This window comes from Saimiri boliviensis, chromosome 10 (assembly GCF_048565385.1).
Source record: "Saimiri boliviensis isolate mSaiBol1 chromosome 10, mSaiBol1.pri, whole genome shotgun sequence".
In the NCBI taxonomy this organism is placed as follows: Eukaryota; Metazoa; Chordata; class Mammalia; order Primates; family Cebidae; genus Saimiri; species Saimiri boliviensis.
Genome location: NC_133458.1, coordinates 112,066,088 through 112,081,904, shown reverse-complemented (window position 1 = coordinate 112,081,904; position 15,817 = coordinate 112,066,088). Strand labels below are relative to the sequence as shown.

At 42.3% G+C, this 15,817-nt stretch overlaps 1 protein-coding gene across 5 annotated transcripts in view; it reads left to right on the top strand.

Moving 5' to 3' along the window:
• Positions 1–15,817, top strand: part of OGDH (oxoglutarate dehydrogenase) — a 471,568-nt gene that overhangs the window by 421,739 nt on the left and 34,012 nt on the right. For 3 of the 5 annotated variants that reach the window (XM_074379746.1, XM_074379745.1, XM_074379748.1), the window contains 2 exons: positions 4,317–4,361; positions 13,854–13,969. In XM_074379746.1, coding sequence (XP_074235847.1) covers positions 4,317–4,361; positions 13,854–13,969 — 161 coding nt within the window. The remainder of the gene's footprint in view (positions 1–4,316; positions 4,362–13,853; positions 13,970–15,817) is intronic. The other 2 variants (XM_003930785.4, XM_074379747.1) reach the window with 1 other exon arrangement.

The window sequence follows — 15,817 nt, the reverse complement described above, 5'->3', positions numbered from 1 at the left end:
AACTCCCGACCTCAGGTGATCCTCCCGCCTTGGTCTCCAAAGTGCTTGGATTACAGGCATGAGCCACCATGCCCGGCCTAGTCTTTTTTTTTTGAGACAGAGTTTTGTTCTTTTGTCCAGGCTGGAGTGAAGTGGCACAATCTTGGTTCACTGCAACCTCTGCCTCCTGAGTTCAAGCGATTCTCCTGCCTCAGCCTCCCGAGTAGCTGGGATTACAGGCACCTGCCACCATGCCCAGCTAGTTTTTTGTATTTTTAGTAGAGACGAGGTTTCACCATGTTGGCCAGGCTGGTCTCAAACTCCTGACTTCAGGTGATCCACCCACCTCAGCCTCCTGAAGTGCTGGGGTTACAGGCAAGAACAACTGTGTCCGGCCGGAATTAACCTTTTAATTAGGGGCCAGGTTCTAGGTAAATCCCCAGATGCTCATCTTAATTTGTGCCAGGCTGTACTATAGACCCTATTTCTCTTGAGAAAAAGGGTTGAGAGTTCTAACATGAGATACTTTATTTTATTTATTTATTATTTTATTTTATTTTAAAAACAGAGACAGGGTCTTCTTATGTTGCCCAGGCTGGTCTCAGACTCCTGGACTCAAGCAATCCTCCTGCCTTGGCCTTCCAGAGTGCTGGGATTACAGCAGTGAGCCATCATGCCCAGATGAGATGTATTGAATACACTTTTCTCTTCACTCACTTTCTGTAGTGAGATTCTTTGACACTAAATCTGCAGACCTGTAGAATGAGGCACCAACCTCATGTTAACAATATTCCTGAATGGGTCCAGTCAGGGTAGGAGGTAGTGGCAGCCAAACGTCTTCTAGTAAGAGGGCTCTTAGGGAGGCTTTTTCCACTGACTCTTGAAGAAGAGTCATAGGTTGGGTGGCAAGGTAGAGATGGGCATATATTACAAAACACTAGAACCAGGGTGTGGAAAGGTCTAGACAGTGAGTCCCAGCAGTGAGGCCTGCTCATTTGCCTAATTAGAAACAATTAGAAACTCTTGCTTAGTGAGAAATTCTTGCCCTCAATTTTGTTGTTGCTGTTGTTTGATTTTTTTAATTATTATTTTTATTTTTTGAGACAGAGTCTTAACTGTCATCCAGGCTGGAGTGCAGTGGTGCAATCTCAGCTCACTGTAACCTCCAACTCCCAGGTTTAAGTGATTCTCATGCCTCAGCCTCCCAAGTAGCTGGGATTGCAGATGTGTACCACCATGCCCGGCTAATTTTTGTATTTTTAGTAGAGATGGGGTTTCACTTGTTGATCAGGCTGGTCTTGAACTCCTGGCCTCTGGTGATCCTCCCACCTCAGCCTCCCAAAGTGTTGGGATTATGGACAAGAGCCACTGCCCCTAGCCCAATTTTATCTTTCAAGTGTAGCATTTGAGTTAGAGCCCCACTTAAAAATGCCATTGTCTGTGTAAATTTTATAGTATAACTTTTCACAGTGACAAAAGTGATTGAGAGATGTACTTTACTGGGTTTTTTGGGATTTTTTGTTTTGTTTTGTTTTGTTTTTGAGACAGAGTCTTGTTCTGTTGCCCAGGCTGGAGTGCAGTGGCGTGATCTCAACTCACTGCAACCTCTGCCTCCCACATTTAAGCGATTCTACTGCCTCAACCTCCTGAGTAGCTGGGACTACAGGTGCATGCCACCATGCCAGGCTAATTTTTGTATTTTTAGTAGAGACAGGGTTTCACCATGTTGACCAGGCTGGTCTTGAATTCCTGACCTCATGTAATCCACTTGCCTCAGCTTCATAAAGTGCTGGGATTACAGGCATGACCCGCTGTGCCTGGCCAAATTAAATTAAATTTTAATTTTTTTTTTTTTTTTTTTTTTTTTTTTTTGAGAAAGAGTCTCGCTCTGTTGCCTTGGCCGGAGTGCAGTGGCATGATCTCAGCTCACTGCAACCTCTGCCTCCTGGGTTCAAGCGATCCTCCCGTTGCAGCCTCCCATGTAGCTAGGATTAGAAGGGTGTGCCACTACGTTCACCTAATTTTTGTATTTTTAGTAGAGACGCGGTTTCACCATGTTGTCCAGCCTGGTCTCAAACTCTTGAGCTCAAGTAATCTGCCTGTCTTGGCCTCCCAAACTGCTGGAATTACAGGCATGAACCACCGTGCTCAGTGAGATGTATTTTAATGTGAGATCTAAACATAATTAAAGGAGAATTAAAAACAAAACGTAAATAAATGGGAAGAAAGTGTGAAACTTCTCTCCCATTTACCATTGATGTTTGCAAATTGCTAATACCGTTTTCGGAAATGAACTTGAGTTAAATAGCTAAAAAGTCAATTTAGAAGTTCAAAAATGTGGCAGAACGTCAACTGCTTAGCTCTTGCCTTTCTCTGACAACCTGCTGTCATTAACAGCACAATGAGTTATGACAGCGTTCCCACACATTATCCTGACCTTCCAGGGCTCTCCAGTTTGTTCCTTTGATGGCTGAGAAAAATAAGCTAAAAATAGAGTTGATGTTTAATTAGCTTTTAGAATTTCAGAGTGATACAGAGCAGTTCATTTAGTAAACATTGATTGCTATGTGCAGCATGCCGTGCCACAGATAACTGAGGAACTGGAGATGAGGTTTGCTAAGTGACTCGGGAGGGCAGGGCCAAGCTAAGTACATACCAAGGGTAGTTCAAGCCATGGGCAACATGGTCACCTTCAAGGAGGATGAAGCCTGGCCAAGCAGACATCTGACACTTGAGAAGATACTTTGACTGGAGATACCCAGGAACTGGTAAACCAAGTCACCTAGCTCCCAGCGTCAACATTCCTGCCTCTGTGCTTCACTTGGAAGTACTGTGGCCAAATATCCATCCACTCTGTCTCTCCTCCTGCACAGCACCTGCACTCTTCAAGAAGTAATTAATAATGCTTCAAAGCACTAGGGTGTTGGAAAATCTGTGTGCTTTCTGTAAATTGTGACAACCAGAATATCTTCTGTTCTCTTCACTCTCCTCTTCTTTGGTTTGTGTCTTTTGTTTGCCTTTTATTTAAAAATACAAAAAAGTACAGGTAAAAGTAAGCGCATTCGTATACTAGTACCGAGAATGTAAACGTTCCATGTTGCCTTTAGATTTTTTAGAATGGAAATGAGTATTTAAGGTTCGTTTTGAGGCCCTCACTTGTATGGATCCTTACCTGGAGTCTCCAGAGTGATTGACATGCACCTCAGAGCTCCCCAGGAACATTTATGGCATCTGGGTATGCTCTCATGTCTTGATTTTGAAGATTGAAGGAGAAAATTTAAGATTCTTCATCCTTGCCTTAAGGAAAATATCAACACTTAGATATTCTGTTGTCTTAATGGCCACTTGGCTCTGAGTTCTTTAGTGGTTGTTTCCTGGGGAAAGGCGGCAGTTACCCTGTGTGGCTTGCCCAGGACTGGAGATCTGCAGCGCATGCCACAGCCCCAGGAAAGAGGCCTGTGTTTCTTGGGTTCTGAGTCTGACTTCAGAGAAAGTGCTCCTTCCTCTGCAGTCCCAGCACAGGGACCATCCTCAGTGACAGTGCTCTGAGTGCTCAGCCATCAGCCTTTCTGTGTGCCGGTGTTACTGCCTACCTTCCTGACCCTGTTCCCCAGGCCCACATGCACAGACAACAGGCGTTAGGATTGTGTTTTGTGAATCCGAATAAACATCTTGATTTTGCCAGAGGCTCAGAAAGCTTTTATGTATAGTAGAAATCTGATGCAAAGTTTTCAGGTAGAAAGAATTGTATAGCTGTGCAGATGTAGCTGTGGCTCTTGGGGTGTTTTCAGCTAGCAAGCTCTTCTTTTCTAGTTTGCCTTCTTGAGATGAGAGGTCAAGGACTCCTTCCATTCTTTAGAATTCTTCAAAATCTTACGGTGTAGTCTGCTGCCTGAATCTAGTTCTGAGAAATGACTATTCTAAAAATTAGGCTTTTTCATTTTCTTTTCCTCAATTTTCATCTCAAAGTAGTGTTGCTTGGGTCTGTGTGACTTCCCAGGAAGTTATCAGCCACTTCTTGAAGCTAGGGAGACGAGGAGCTCTCAAACGACGCTGCCTGATGGCTTTCCATTGTCAGGGTGCCAACCTCCCCTCCTTCTGATTCACCTTATTCCAGCTGTTCTATGAATCATTTCCATGTTTAACGAAATTGATCCCCTGACCACGTAACCCACCCACTTCTCCCTTGATGTGTGTGTGTGTCCCTGTGATGGTATCTGTGCTACCTGTTACTGCAGTAATGGTGTAGGGTTTTGGTGTTTGGGTCTTTTTTAAACTAACTCTCACCTGTCTTTTTCCTTCTGCGCTCACCCATGATACCCCACTCTGCCTCTCAGATCTTGCAGTTTTCAAGGAACGACTTCGAATGCTAACAGTAGGAGGTATGAAAATAATGAGCCTTTCACCTTTTCAGAGTTGAGGACTTCGTTTGAATAGGATGTGCAACTTTTCCTAGCATGCAGTATGGGGAAAGTTGACACAACTTCTGTTGAGTGTTTTTTTTAAGTTTGTTAATTGTTCTGAAATATGTTTTTCCCTTCATTTAGTTAACCAATAAGTAGAGCTACTTTTGTTTCTGTTCATTTTGTGTTTCGAAGAGCATTTTTCATCTTCACGTGTGCTTCATTGCTTCACTGTGAGCCTCCATCTTCAGCATAGTTCACCTTTAGCTGCTGCCATAGCCAGCTGGGGACATGAAACCATGTTCAGCTCTGCATGGTGGCTTGTCCTGTCCTCCACATTCTGTGCTAAGGCTTTGTTTTATTGGACTCTGGATTCTCCCAGATTCTGCTTCCTGGGCATTTTGGACAAGATTTCCAAAATGTTTACGTTTGAAGGCCAACTGAAGTAGCAATAAAAACTTACTGGGAAGTCTTAGTGACCCTTGTTTGGGCAAAACACATTTGAGGAATCCAGAGTTGAAATGCTGGGGGATCATCTGCCTGTTGTCATCCACACTGGTGGCCAGTCTCTTCTTTACACTCTGGCTTCTCTAAGCAATTATCTTTTTTCTCCTTATTCCTAATGTCTGTAAGACTCTGCTTTTTAATTATACTTTTTATTTTGAGATCATTGTAGATTCCTATGCACTTGTGAGAAATAACAGTTCTGTGCCCTTTGGCCTGCTTCCCCAATGGTAACATCCAGAAAAACTATAGTACATCACACTACTACACTAAATTTATAAAGTAAGACTTTAGACATCCATCACCTCAAGGATTCCTCCTGTTGCTTTTTTCTGACCACATCAACTTTTCTCCCATTCCAGCTACCACTTGTATTCCCTGGCAACCACTATTCTGTTCTCCATTTTTGTGATTTTGTCATTTTAGGAAATGTTATACATGTGGAATCACGGTATGTAAACTTTTGAGATTGGCATTTTTCATCAGCATAATTTTTTTAGAGATTCATGCAGGTTGTTGGTGTAAATCAGTAGTTTGTTCCTTTTTATTGCTGAGTAGTATTCCATGGTATGTGTGTACTACAATTGTTTTTAACCATTCACCTGTTGAAGGACCTATTCATTGAAATGGCTTGTTTCCATTCTTTGGCTTCTAGGGTCTTTTGCAGAGCAGAAGTTTTTAACCTTCCCCCGCCCCCTTTTCCTAGCTCAGCTTCTATCCCCAAAGTTTTTAAGCCTGATGACATCCAGTTTATCAGTTTTCCTTTTATGGATTGTGCTTTTGGTATGAAGTCTAAAAACTCTTTCCTTAGCCCCAGATCCCCAAAATGTTCTCCTATGTATTTTAAGTTTATGTATATTAAACTTTGTCAGATATTTTTTCTGCATCAATATGATCTTGTCATATTTATTTATTTATTTTGAGACTGAGTCTTGCTCTGTCACACAGGCTGGAGTGCAGTGGCATCATTTTGGCTCTGCAGCCTCCGCCTCCCAGTTTCAAATGATTCTCCCACCTCAGCCTCTCAAGTAGCTGGGGCTGTCAGTGTGCACCACCATGCGTGGCTAATTTTTGTACTTTTAGTAGAGACAGGGTTTTACCATGTTCGCCAGGCTGGTTTCAAACTCCTGATTTCAGGAGTTTGACATCTGCTTACTTTGGCCTCCCAAAATACTGGGATTACAGGCATGAGCCATCACACCCAGCTGATTTTTATTCTTTAATGTAGAATAGTTAATGATAATGTAGTGGATTGTATTGATTGATTTTTGATTATTCAGCCAGCCTCGAATCAGTGGAATAAACACCATTTGATCATGGTATATAATTCTTTTTATATGTCTCTATATCTCTTTATATATTTTGCATACATATTGATAAGGGATATTGGTCATGTTCTTTTTCTGTACATCTTTGTCTGTTTTTGGTATCAGAGTAATTCTGGCTTCATAAAATGAATTGAAAAGTGTTTCTCCTATTTTCTGAAAGACATTGAATAGAATTGGTATTAACTCTTCTTCAAATATTTGATAGAATTTTCCAGCAAAGTTGTTTGGGTTTAGAGGTTAATTTTTCACAAGGTTTTTATTTATTTATTAGATTTCCTTATTTGTCATGGGGCTTTTCAAATTATCTGTTTCATGTTGGGTGAATAATAGTGGTTTGTGTTCTTCTAGAAGTGGTGTATTTCATCTAAGTTGTCAAATGTTTGTAGAGTTATTCATAGTATTCCCTTACCATCTGATAGTCATTCTTTTTTTTTTTTCTTTTTCAACTTCAAGAAAAGGAACAGAATCTTCTTGATATTTGAAGGGTCTGTATTGATATCCTGTTTCATTCCTGATATTGGTAATTTAGTGTTCTCTTTTTATTTGTCAGTCTTGTAAGAGATTTTGTCAATGTTACTGATCTTTTCAAATAACCAGTTATTTGTTTCATTGGTGTTTCTCTGTTGTTTTGCTGTTTTCAGTTTCATTGATTTCTGCTCTTTATTATTTCCTTACTTCTGCATACTGGCTTTTGGCTTGTTTGTTGTTTTTCCCTCTTTTCTAGGGATGGGAACTTAGATTATTGATTAGAGACTTTCCCTCTTTTCTGATGTATTTACTACTGTAAATGTCTGTCTCAGTATTGGTTTAGCTCTCCAACAAAGTTTGATATGTTATATTTTTATTTTCTTTCAGTTGTTTTTGAGACAAGGTCTTGCTGTGTCATTTGGGCTATAGTGCAGTGGCATGGTCACAACCTACTGCAGCCTCTAATTCCTGGGTTTAAGTTATCCTCCCACCTCAGCCTCCCAAATTGCCGAGACTACAGATGTGTGCCACCATGCCTGGCTATTTTTAAAAGTTTTTATAGAGATGGAATTTACTAGATTGCCCAGGCTGGTCATTATTATATTCTTTGTATATCCCTTGATATTTTGTTTTTCGCCTATGGATTATTTAGAAGGGTGTTATTTAGTTTCCACGTGTTTGGAGATTTTCTTTTTTTTTTTTTGAGACGGAGTTTCGCTCTTGTTACCCAGGCTGGAGTGCAATGGCGCGATCTCGGCTCACCGCAACCTCCGCCTCCTGGGTTCAGGCAATTCTCCTGCCTCAGCCTCCTGAGTAGCTGGGATTACAGGCACACGCCACCATGCCCAGCTAATTTTTGTATTTTTAATAGAGACGGGGTTTCACTATGTTGACCAGAATGGTCTCGATCTCTTGACCTCGTGATCCACCTGCCTCGGCCTCCCAAAGTGCTGGGATTACAGGCTTGAGCCACCGCGCCCGGCCTGGAGATTTTCTTGATATCTTTCTTATTATTGCTTTCTAGTTTGATTTTATTGTGCTTGGAGAATGCATACTATATGATTTCAATTGTGCTAAATTTGTTGAGTTTTTAAAAAATGGCCTACCATATTGTCTGTCTTTGCATATATTCCATGGGTACTTGAAAAGAATGCTGCTGTTGAAATGCTATTGTTGGGTGGAGTATTCTCTAAATCTCTGCTAGGGCCAGGCATGGGACTAATTACTATGAAACCAGCACTTTGAGAGACTGAGATGGGAGGATCACTTGAAGCCAAGAGTTTGTTGCCTGGGCAACATAGCAAGACCCTTTCTCCACCACCACCAACAAAAAAATTAGCCAAGCACGATGGAGCATGCCTATAGTCCAAGCCACTTAGGAGGCTAAGGTGGTAGGATAGTTTGAGCCTGGAGGTTTAGGCCTGCAGTAATCTATGATTGCACTGCTATACTCTGGCCTGGGTAACCCTGTCTCTAAACCATGCACACACACACGTGCACACACACACACACACACACACACACACACACACACTCACACGTCTGTTAGCTCCAGTTAGTTGATGGCTATTGAGTTACATATTTTTGCCAAATTTCTGTCTAGTTTTTTAGTCAGTTATAGAAAGAGGGTATTAAAGTCTCAGCTCGGCCGGGCGCGGTGGCTCAAGCCTGTAATCCCAGCACTTTGGGAGGCCGAGGCAGGTGGATCACGAGGTCGAAAGATCGAGACCATCCTGGTCAACATGGTGAAACATCGTCTCTACTAAAAATACAAAAAAACTAGCTGGGCGTGGTGGTGCATGCCTGTAATCCCAGCTACTTAGGAGGCTGAGGCAGGAGAATTGCCTGAGCCCAGGAGGCAGAGGTTGCGGTGAGCCGAGATCGCGCCATTGCACTCCAGCCTGGGTAACAAGAGCGAAACTCCATCTCAAAAAAAAAAAAAAAAGTCTCAGCTTATAAATGTGCGTTTGTTTCTTTCTCCTTTTAGTCCCATCAGATTTTGGGTTACATATTTCACACCTCTGTTCTCTGGTGTAAACACATTTCAGATTGCTATGTCTTCTCAGTCGATTGACTCTCTAATCATGATGGAATGTCCATCTTTGGTAATTTTGTTTGCTCTGAAGTCACTTTTATCTTATATTAATACAAGCCTCTCCTACTTATATTTGATTAATGTTTACATGATACATTTTTTCCTCTTATTTCAGCCTGTCTGTATCACATTTCAAGTGAGTTTCTTATGGATTAGCATATAGGTACATCTTGTTTTGTATTTATCCACTCTTCTCATAATCTCTGTCTTCTGTTTAATATATTTAGGTCATTTTTTTTTTTTTTTTTTTTTAAAGACGGGATTTCACCACATTGGTCAGGCTGGTCTTGAACTCTCGACCTCAGGTGATCCGCCTGCCTTGGCCTCCAAAGTGCTTGGATTACAGGCATGAGCTGCTACGCCCAGCTGGTCATTTATATTTAATGCAATTGTTGCTATGTTAGGGCTCAAGTCTGCCATTTTATATTTTATTTTTTGTTCTTCTTTTCATTGCTTTGCTTTTATTTTCCTATGCTGTGGATTTTTTAACCCACATTTAAAATTTATATTCTTAATTATATATAGTTTTGTTTTTTTTTTTTTTTTTTAGATGGAGTTTTGCTCTTTCGCTCAGGCTAGAGTGCAGTGGCATGATCTCGGCTCACTGCAACCTCCGCCTTCCAGTTTCAAACGATCCTCCTGTCTCAGCCTCCTGAGTAGCTGGGATTATAGGCACCCACCACCATGCCTGGCTAATTTTTTTATATTTTTAGTAGAAACAGGGTTTCACTATGTTGGCCAGGTTGGTCTTAAACTCCTGACCTCATGATCTGCCTGCCTCAGCCTCCCAAAGTACTGGGATTACAGGCGTGAGCCACCACACCTGGCATGGTTTTGAGTGTATCCTTTTACATAGTATTTTTAGTAGTTGTTCTAGGTATTACTACTTTATATAGACCTAACCTGTCGAAGTCTTACTAGTGTCATCACTTTTCAGTACATATTAAGTGTGGAAACCTTACCTCCTTTTATATCTCTTTACCTTCCTTCATTTATAATATAATTATCTTAGATACTTTCTCTGCATCAGCAGAGTTATGTTTGCTTCAACCATCAAACGTAATTTAGAAGACCCAAGAGGAGTACAGTCTGATGTAATACCCAGATTTTTGCTTTTTGTGTTCTTCCATCTTGGTGTTCTAAGATTCCGTCTTTTATTATTTCCTTTCTGTTTAAACTGCTTCCTTTGGCCAATTTTTTCCGGCATGTCTGCTGGTGACAAACTTAGTTTTCCTTTACCTGGGAATCTCTATTTCCCCATCATTCCTACAGGACATTTTTGGTGGGTAGAAGATTCTGATTAAACAGAATCCTTTTCTTTCAGCTCTTGAAAAGTGTTTTGCCACTTCTTTCTAGCCTCCAAGGTTTCTGATGAGAAATCCTATCATTCGAATTGTTTTCCCTATAGGTAAAGTGTCACTTTACAATGGCTGCTTTTAAGATTTTTTCTTTGATTTTATTTTTTAGAAGTTTAATTGTATGTTTTGGCATGGATTTCTTTGGGAATATCCTGTGGATTCACTCAGCTTCTTGAATCTTCGGGTTTTGTCTTTTACCAATTTGGGAAGTTTTTAGCTAAGTACCTTTTCAGCCACCGTCTTTGTTCTCTCCTTCTTTGATTTCATCCGTAAGTGAAATCTTTGACTATAATTATCACTTGTCCCCTGAGTCCCTGTTCATTTTTAATTTTCTTTCTATTCTTCCAGTTGATTAATTTCTGTTTTTCTGTCTTCAAATATACTGATTCTCTGCCCCTCCATTCTGCTATTGGGCCTATCCATTGAACGTTTTTTGATTTTTTTTTAAATTTCTATTCGGTGCTTCTTTACATCTTTAGTTTTTGGCTGAGACATTGTATTTTGTGATTTACTTTTTAAAATTTGTCTTTATCATGTTCTTAGTTCACGGAAATTGTTTGGGCCAGGTGTGGTGGCTCATGCTGATAATCACAGCACTTTGGAAGACCAAGGTGAGCAGATTCGTTGAGCTCAGGAGTTCAATCAAGACCAGCCTGGCCAATATGGCGAAACCCCATCTCTATTAAAAATACAAAAAGTACGCTGGGTGTGGTGGCTCACACCTTTAATCCCAGCACTTTGGGAGGCCAAGGCAGGCGGATCATTTGAGGTCAGGAGTTTGAGACCAGCCTGGCCAACATGGTGAAACCCCATCTCTACTCAAAATATAAAAATTAGCTGGGCATGGTGGAGTGTGCTTGTAGTCCTAGCTACTCTACTCGGAAAGCTGAGGCAGAATTGCTTGAACCCAGGAGGCAGAGGTTGCAGTGAGCTGAGATCGTGCCACTGCACTCCAGCCTGGGCAACAGAGTGAAAGAAAAAAAAAATTGTTTGATGATGACTCTATTCAAATAATAGATGATTCTAACATCTTGGTCATCGTGGTGTTGACGTCAATTGCCTGTCTTTTCTCATTCACTATGAGATATTCCTGGTTCTTGTAATGAATTATATTTTATTGTTCCCAGGACATTTTGGGTATTGCCAACAGTCAGGATCTTATTTAAATCTTCTGTTACAGCAGACGTTTTGTAGACATTGTTCTGGTGAGGGAAAGAGAGGGCGCCACCTTGTTACTGCTGGCGGAGGTGGAAGTCCTTTTCTCACTCAGGTGTCCACTGTTACTGGCATTAGGGGAAGGGACTAATGCATTACCTTCCAGAGAGGAGGACATTTTGGATTCCCTCTTGGGCCTTTGCTGAAACCTCTGGGATGCAGTTGGATGCTACGGCTCATTACAGCCTGCTGAGGGTGAGGGTGGGGCCACAGTGTTTTATCTGGTGTTTGGCTGTAGTAGAGCAGTTTTTGTCTTTTTTTATCTTGATAGGCTACCTCTTTCCTGGTCTTTTGGTAGAGAGCAGCTTTTGTCAGGCTTTTGTTATCAAACACACCTCTTAAAGTTTTGAGGTTGCTGGTTCTTCTGCTCCAAGTCTGCGGTATTTGAAGCAAAAAAAGAAACCCAGGGAACTCCCTGCTTTGTTTTGCCTTGAGACATCCCGAGCTGGTCCGCCTTATTCTCTCCACCTTTCAGAATTATCTTATGACTGTTTTGCATGTAATGTCTAGGATTTTTAGTTGTACTTATTGGGGGGAATAGGGAAGAATATGTTTATTCCATTTTCACAAAGCACTCATCTATAGATTTAATTTCTCAAACAGCTAAAGAACTAGAAGTGTACCAGCTGTTCTGAGGCTCAGCAGTGCAGCCCAATGATAGAAGTGAAGGACCATCACATGGTGAGGTCAAGGAATATCTGTAGGCTTCTGCTTCATAGGGTCCTCATGCTGAAAGATTGCAGCCAATACACAGTCCTCATCTAGGGGCATACACTGGATTGATTTGTTTCACCATCAAAATATTTTCCCAACAAAATATGCACTGTTATTCTGGTTCTTGATTAGCTGCACCTGGCCTGAGATTTTAAGTCAGGAAAAATTTCTCAAAGATGATTCTGTTTTTCTCCGTAAATACTGTAGGGCAATTACCCAAAAGCCAGGCCATAAAGGGCAAGAGCCATGTGCTTCACCTAGGCCCAAGTGGTTGCTGTGCCCTCAGTGTTGACAGACTAATAGGAGGGAATGGGTGGGCAGGCTTAACTAAGCCACTACTCCTGTCACCACCCTCCAGCTTAAAAAAAAAAAAAAAAAAAAAAGCCAGATTTGCTTTGTTTTAATAAAACAAACAGGGCTTGGAAAATGTAGAGTTTGCTTTTAAGACTTAAAAACCAAACCAAAACAAACCTCTCCTAAAGCTAAAGCATTAGATAAATAAAGTCTGTAGTTCCCAAACCATGCTTGAATCAGAATCACCTTGGGAGATTCGTGGCCCCACCCTAAGACTCACTGAGTCAGTACCAGGGTTGGATCCTAGAAATAAGCCTTTTTATAAATCTCCAAAGAGATCCAAATACACAGTTGTTAATTGTCCACCCTGCTTATGTCTCCCAGTGGCTCCTCCTAGTCTTAATTTGGCCAGGAAACAATGAGAATATTTCATCAGGTCTAGTCAGATGTAGAAGACTTTGCAGAATACCAGTTCACTTTGTATTCCTGGAGCCTGAGATAATGCTGGTATAAGGTATTCAAGTGCTAGTGACTCCTGAACTGTGCTTTTTGCCCTACTCTAGCTGATAAATTATGTCAGGATAGGTGCCAAACTGAATAAAGGAATATATGGTGTCATTTGACAGTCTTCCCCTTCGATACAGCAAGATGAAACAAGCATGCCAGAGAAAGCTCTTCCAGCATTGCTCTTTCTCAGATTGAGACACACTTCCAGGTGAGGTGGTGTCTTCCCCACAGTGCTTCAGCAAATATTAGTGCTTACTCAGTTGGTTCTCACTTGAGTCGGAAGAAGGGAGGGTTGCACCTGTGACTGCTGAGTACTGCCTGCAGAACGGGCTCAGAACGCGAATTCAGGAATTTCAGAAGAGGATTGTCCTTAATCCAAGGGCAGGGGCTGTTTGCCCGCTGCTCTGCTGCCCCATGTTGCACCCCTGCCTGGAGCTCCCACAGACCAATTGACTTCTGGTGACTATTTCTCCCTCACTTCTTAGTCCCCCTCCCCCCCCAGCTTTTTGACATTCACCACATACATATACTATCGGCATATAATACACCTATGATCTGTTCTTCTGTATCAGTTCTTCCTTTTCTACTTTAATTCCTCCTTAACTATTTTATTGATTTTTTGATTGACTAACCCAGTGCCTTTTTATGGACCTGTCTTCCCACCTTCAAAATTGGTTATCTTTGGGAACTTGAAATAAATTTGCCTCTAAATTGTGAATAATTTGTGTACTTAACTACCACATGCATATGAATTTTATTGTGGCTTACCTATGATACTCTAATCCTCAGCTTCTATTTATTGCTAAAGTTTGTGTTTCTGGCTGTAAAATATTGCTTATTTTTACATATTTCAGGAGCTTTTTATATGATTTTTTTCTTCTCTTTTTGCTCCCCTGGGGAGTTCTTCCCCTTTCCATAAACTGTGGTCCCTGCATGGCCGTGCCCTGTCCCTCCTCATCTGGCTTGTCCTGCCCACATCGCCCTGCAGGGTTCTACGGCCTGGACGAGTCTGACCTTGACAAGGTCTTCCACTTGCCCACCACCACTTTCATCGGGGGGCAGGAGTCAGCACTTCCTCTGCGGGAGATCATCCGACGGCTGGAGGTAAGAACAATTTCCGGAAAAGGCTAATGGACTTGTCAAGAACTCGTATTGGCAGGATGGCTTTGAGACTGGTTGTATTTTTTTTTCTTTGTCCTTTTTATTTTACTTTTTCTCTGAGACAGAGTTACTGTCACCTCAGCTAGAGTGCAGTGACACAGTTCAGTGACTGCAGCCTCGACCTCCTAGTCTCAAACCATCCTCCCACCCCAACCTCTCGCAGCTGGGACTACTGGTGCACACCACCATGCCCGGCTGATTGATTTATTTGTTTTTTTTATTGTAGAGATGAGGTCTTGCTGTGTTCCCCAGGCTGGTCTCAAACTCCTGGGCTCAAGTCGTTCTCCCACCTCAGCCTCTCGAAGTGCTGGGATTACAGGCGTGAACCAGTCCTGTCTTTTTAAAAGTTATAAGGGAAGGGGGACTTCTGTTGTTGTTGTTGCCATTCTGTAGATAGAAACCAGGGGTTTTGTGATCAGCCGTAGAGAAGGGAAGTAAACTCTGCTTTCAGATCCCACTAGGAGTTTATTACAGATGGTGGGAGAGTCACCTCAACCCTGAGGGACAGGCCTCAAGTCAGGGGTAGGTTCTTGCACAGCTGAGTGCCATGGCTGCTGGGTGGTGGCCACTCTCCTTCTTTCCTCTCTCCTGTTTCTCTCATCCTTCTGTTTTGTTTCATTTTTTTTCCTTCTCTCTGAACTCTGTTAGTACTAAGCCTGCCAGGGAATTCTTTCATGCACACACATTGTAGACAGTGGCTAAGAGTCATGGCTTTGCTTTTAAGCCAACTGTGTCTAGTTCCTCCATCCTGAGCAAGTCATAGCCTCCCTCAGTACAGGGTGATTTCCATGCCCATTGCAGAGGGGAGAATGGATTTGATAAGAGGTGCATGCCAAGAGTTGGCCGTTACTGTTACTTAGTGCTGTGCATGCCAAGAGTTGGCCGTTACTGTTACTTAGTGCTGTTCCTGGTGTTAGAGCTAATGGATCGAGGTTAAAATAGACTGAGGAGATACCTTGGAATGGGGCCCTTCAGAATTGAGTATGTAGATTACCTGGAGTCCTGCCTATCATACAGAGTCTGAATCTTGACATCCCTAACTAACCCAGGTTGAACCACACTGGTCATCCCGGCTCTCTGAGGCTGTTCCTCTCATGGCTGGACATTAGAACTACCCAGAGAGCTTGCAGAACCCACACCCAGACCATAGCCCAGGGCCTCTATGTCAGAATCCCCCAGCACCCCAGGGATTAACCCTTGCTGAGAGCAAGTGAATTTTAATTTAAAATTCTCTTGTCAGTGGTTCCACAGTTGGCTGCACAGTGACTTAAAATGATCTCAGTGTCCTGTGCTGGCATTTTCTGCAGTTTGTGATGAGCATCCTGAAGTATCGTCAGCATCTCAGCTTGCTTCACTGCTTGCCTTCCTCACTTGCAGGGAAGAAAGGGGTGGAAACCAGACCTATGTGCCGGCATCAGAAGGTTGTTGGCTAATGGGATGTGGCGGGCACGAGGAGGGAGTGATCAGCGTTAATCCAAGGAGAATGAACTTTGTGTCCTTCTTGTCACGTGTATCTGCACCCACATCATCACACTGACCATAGTCTCTAGTACTGCCTGCTAGCTACATGTTAACTGTTGAGCACTTGAAATGTACAAGATATTTGACTTCTTTTTTTTTTTTTTTTTTGGAGACGGAGTTTCGCTCTTGTTGCCCAGGCTGGAGTGCAATGGCGCGATCTCGGCTCACCGCAACCTCCACCTCCTGGGTTCAGGCAATTCTCCTGCCTCAGCCTCCTGAGTAGCTGGGATTACAGGCACCCGCCACCATGCCCAGCTAATTTTTTGTATT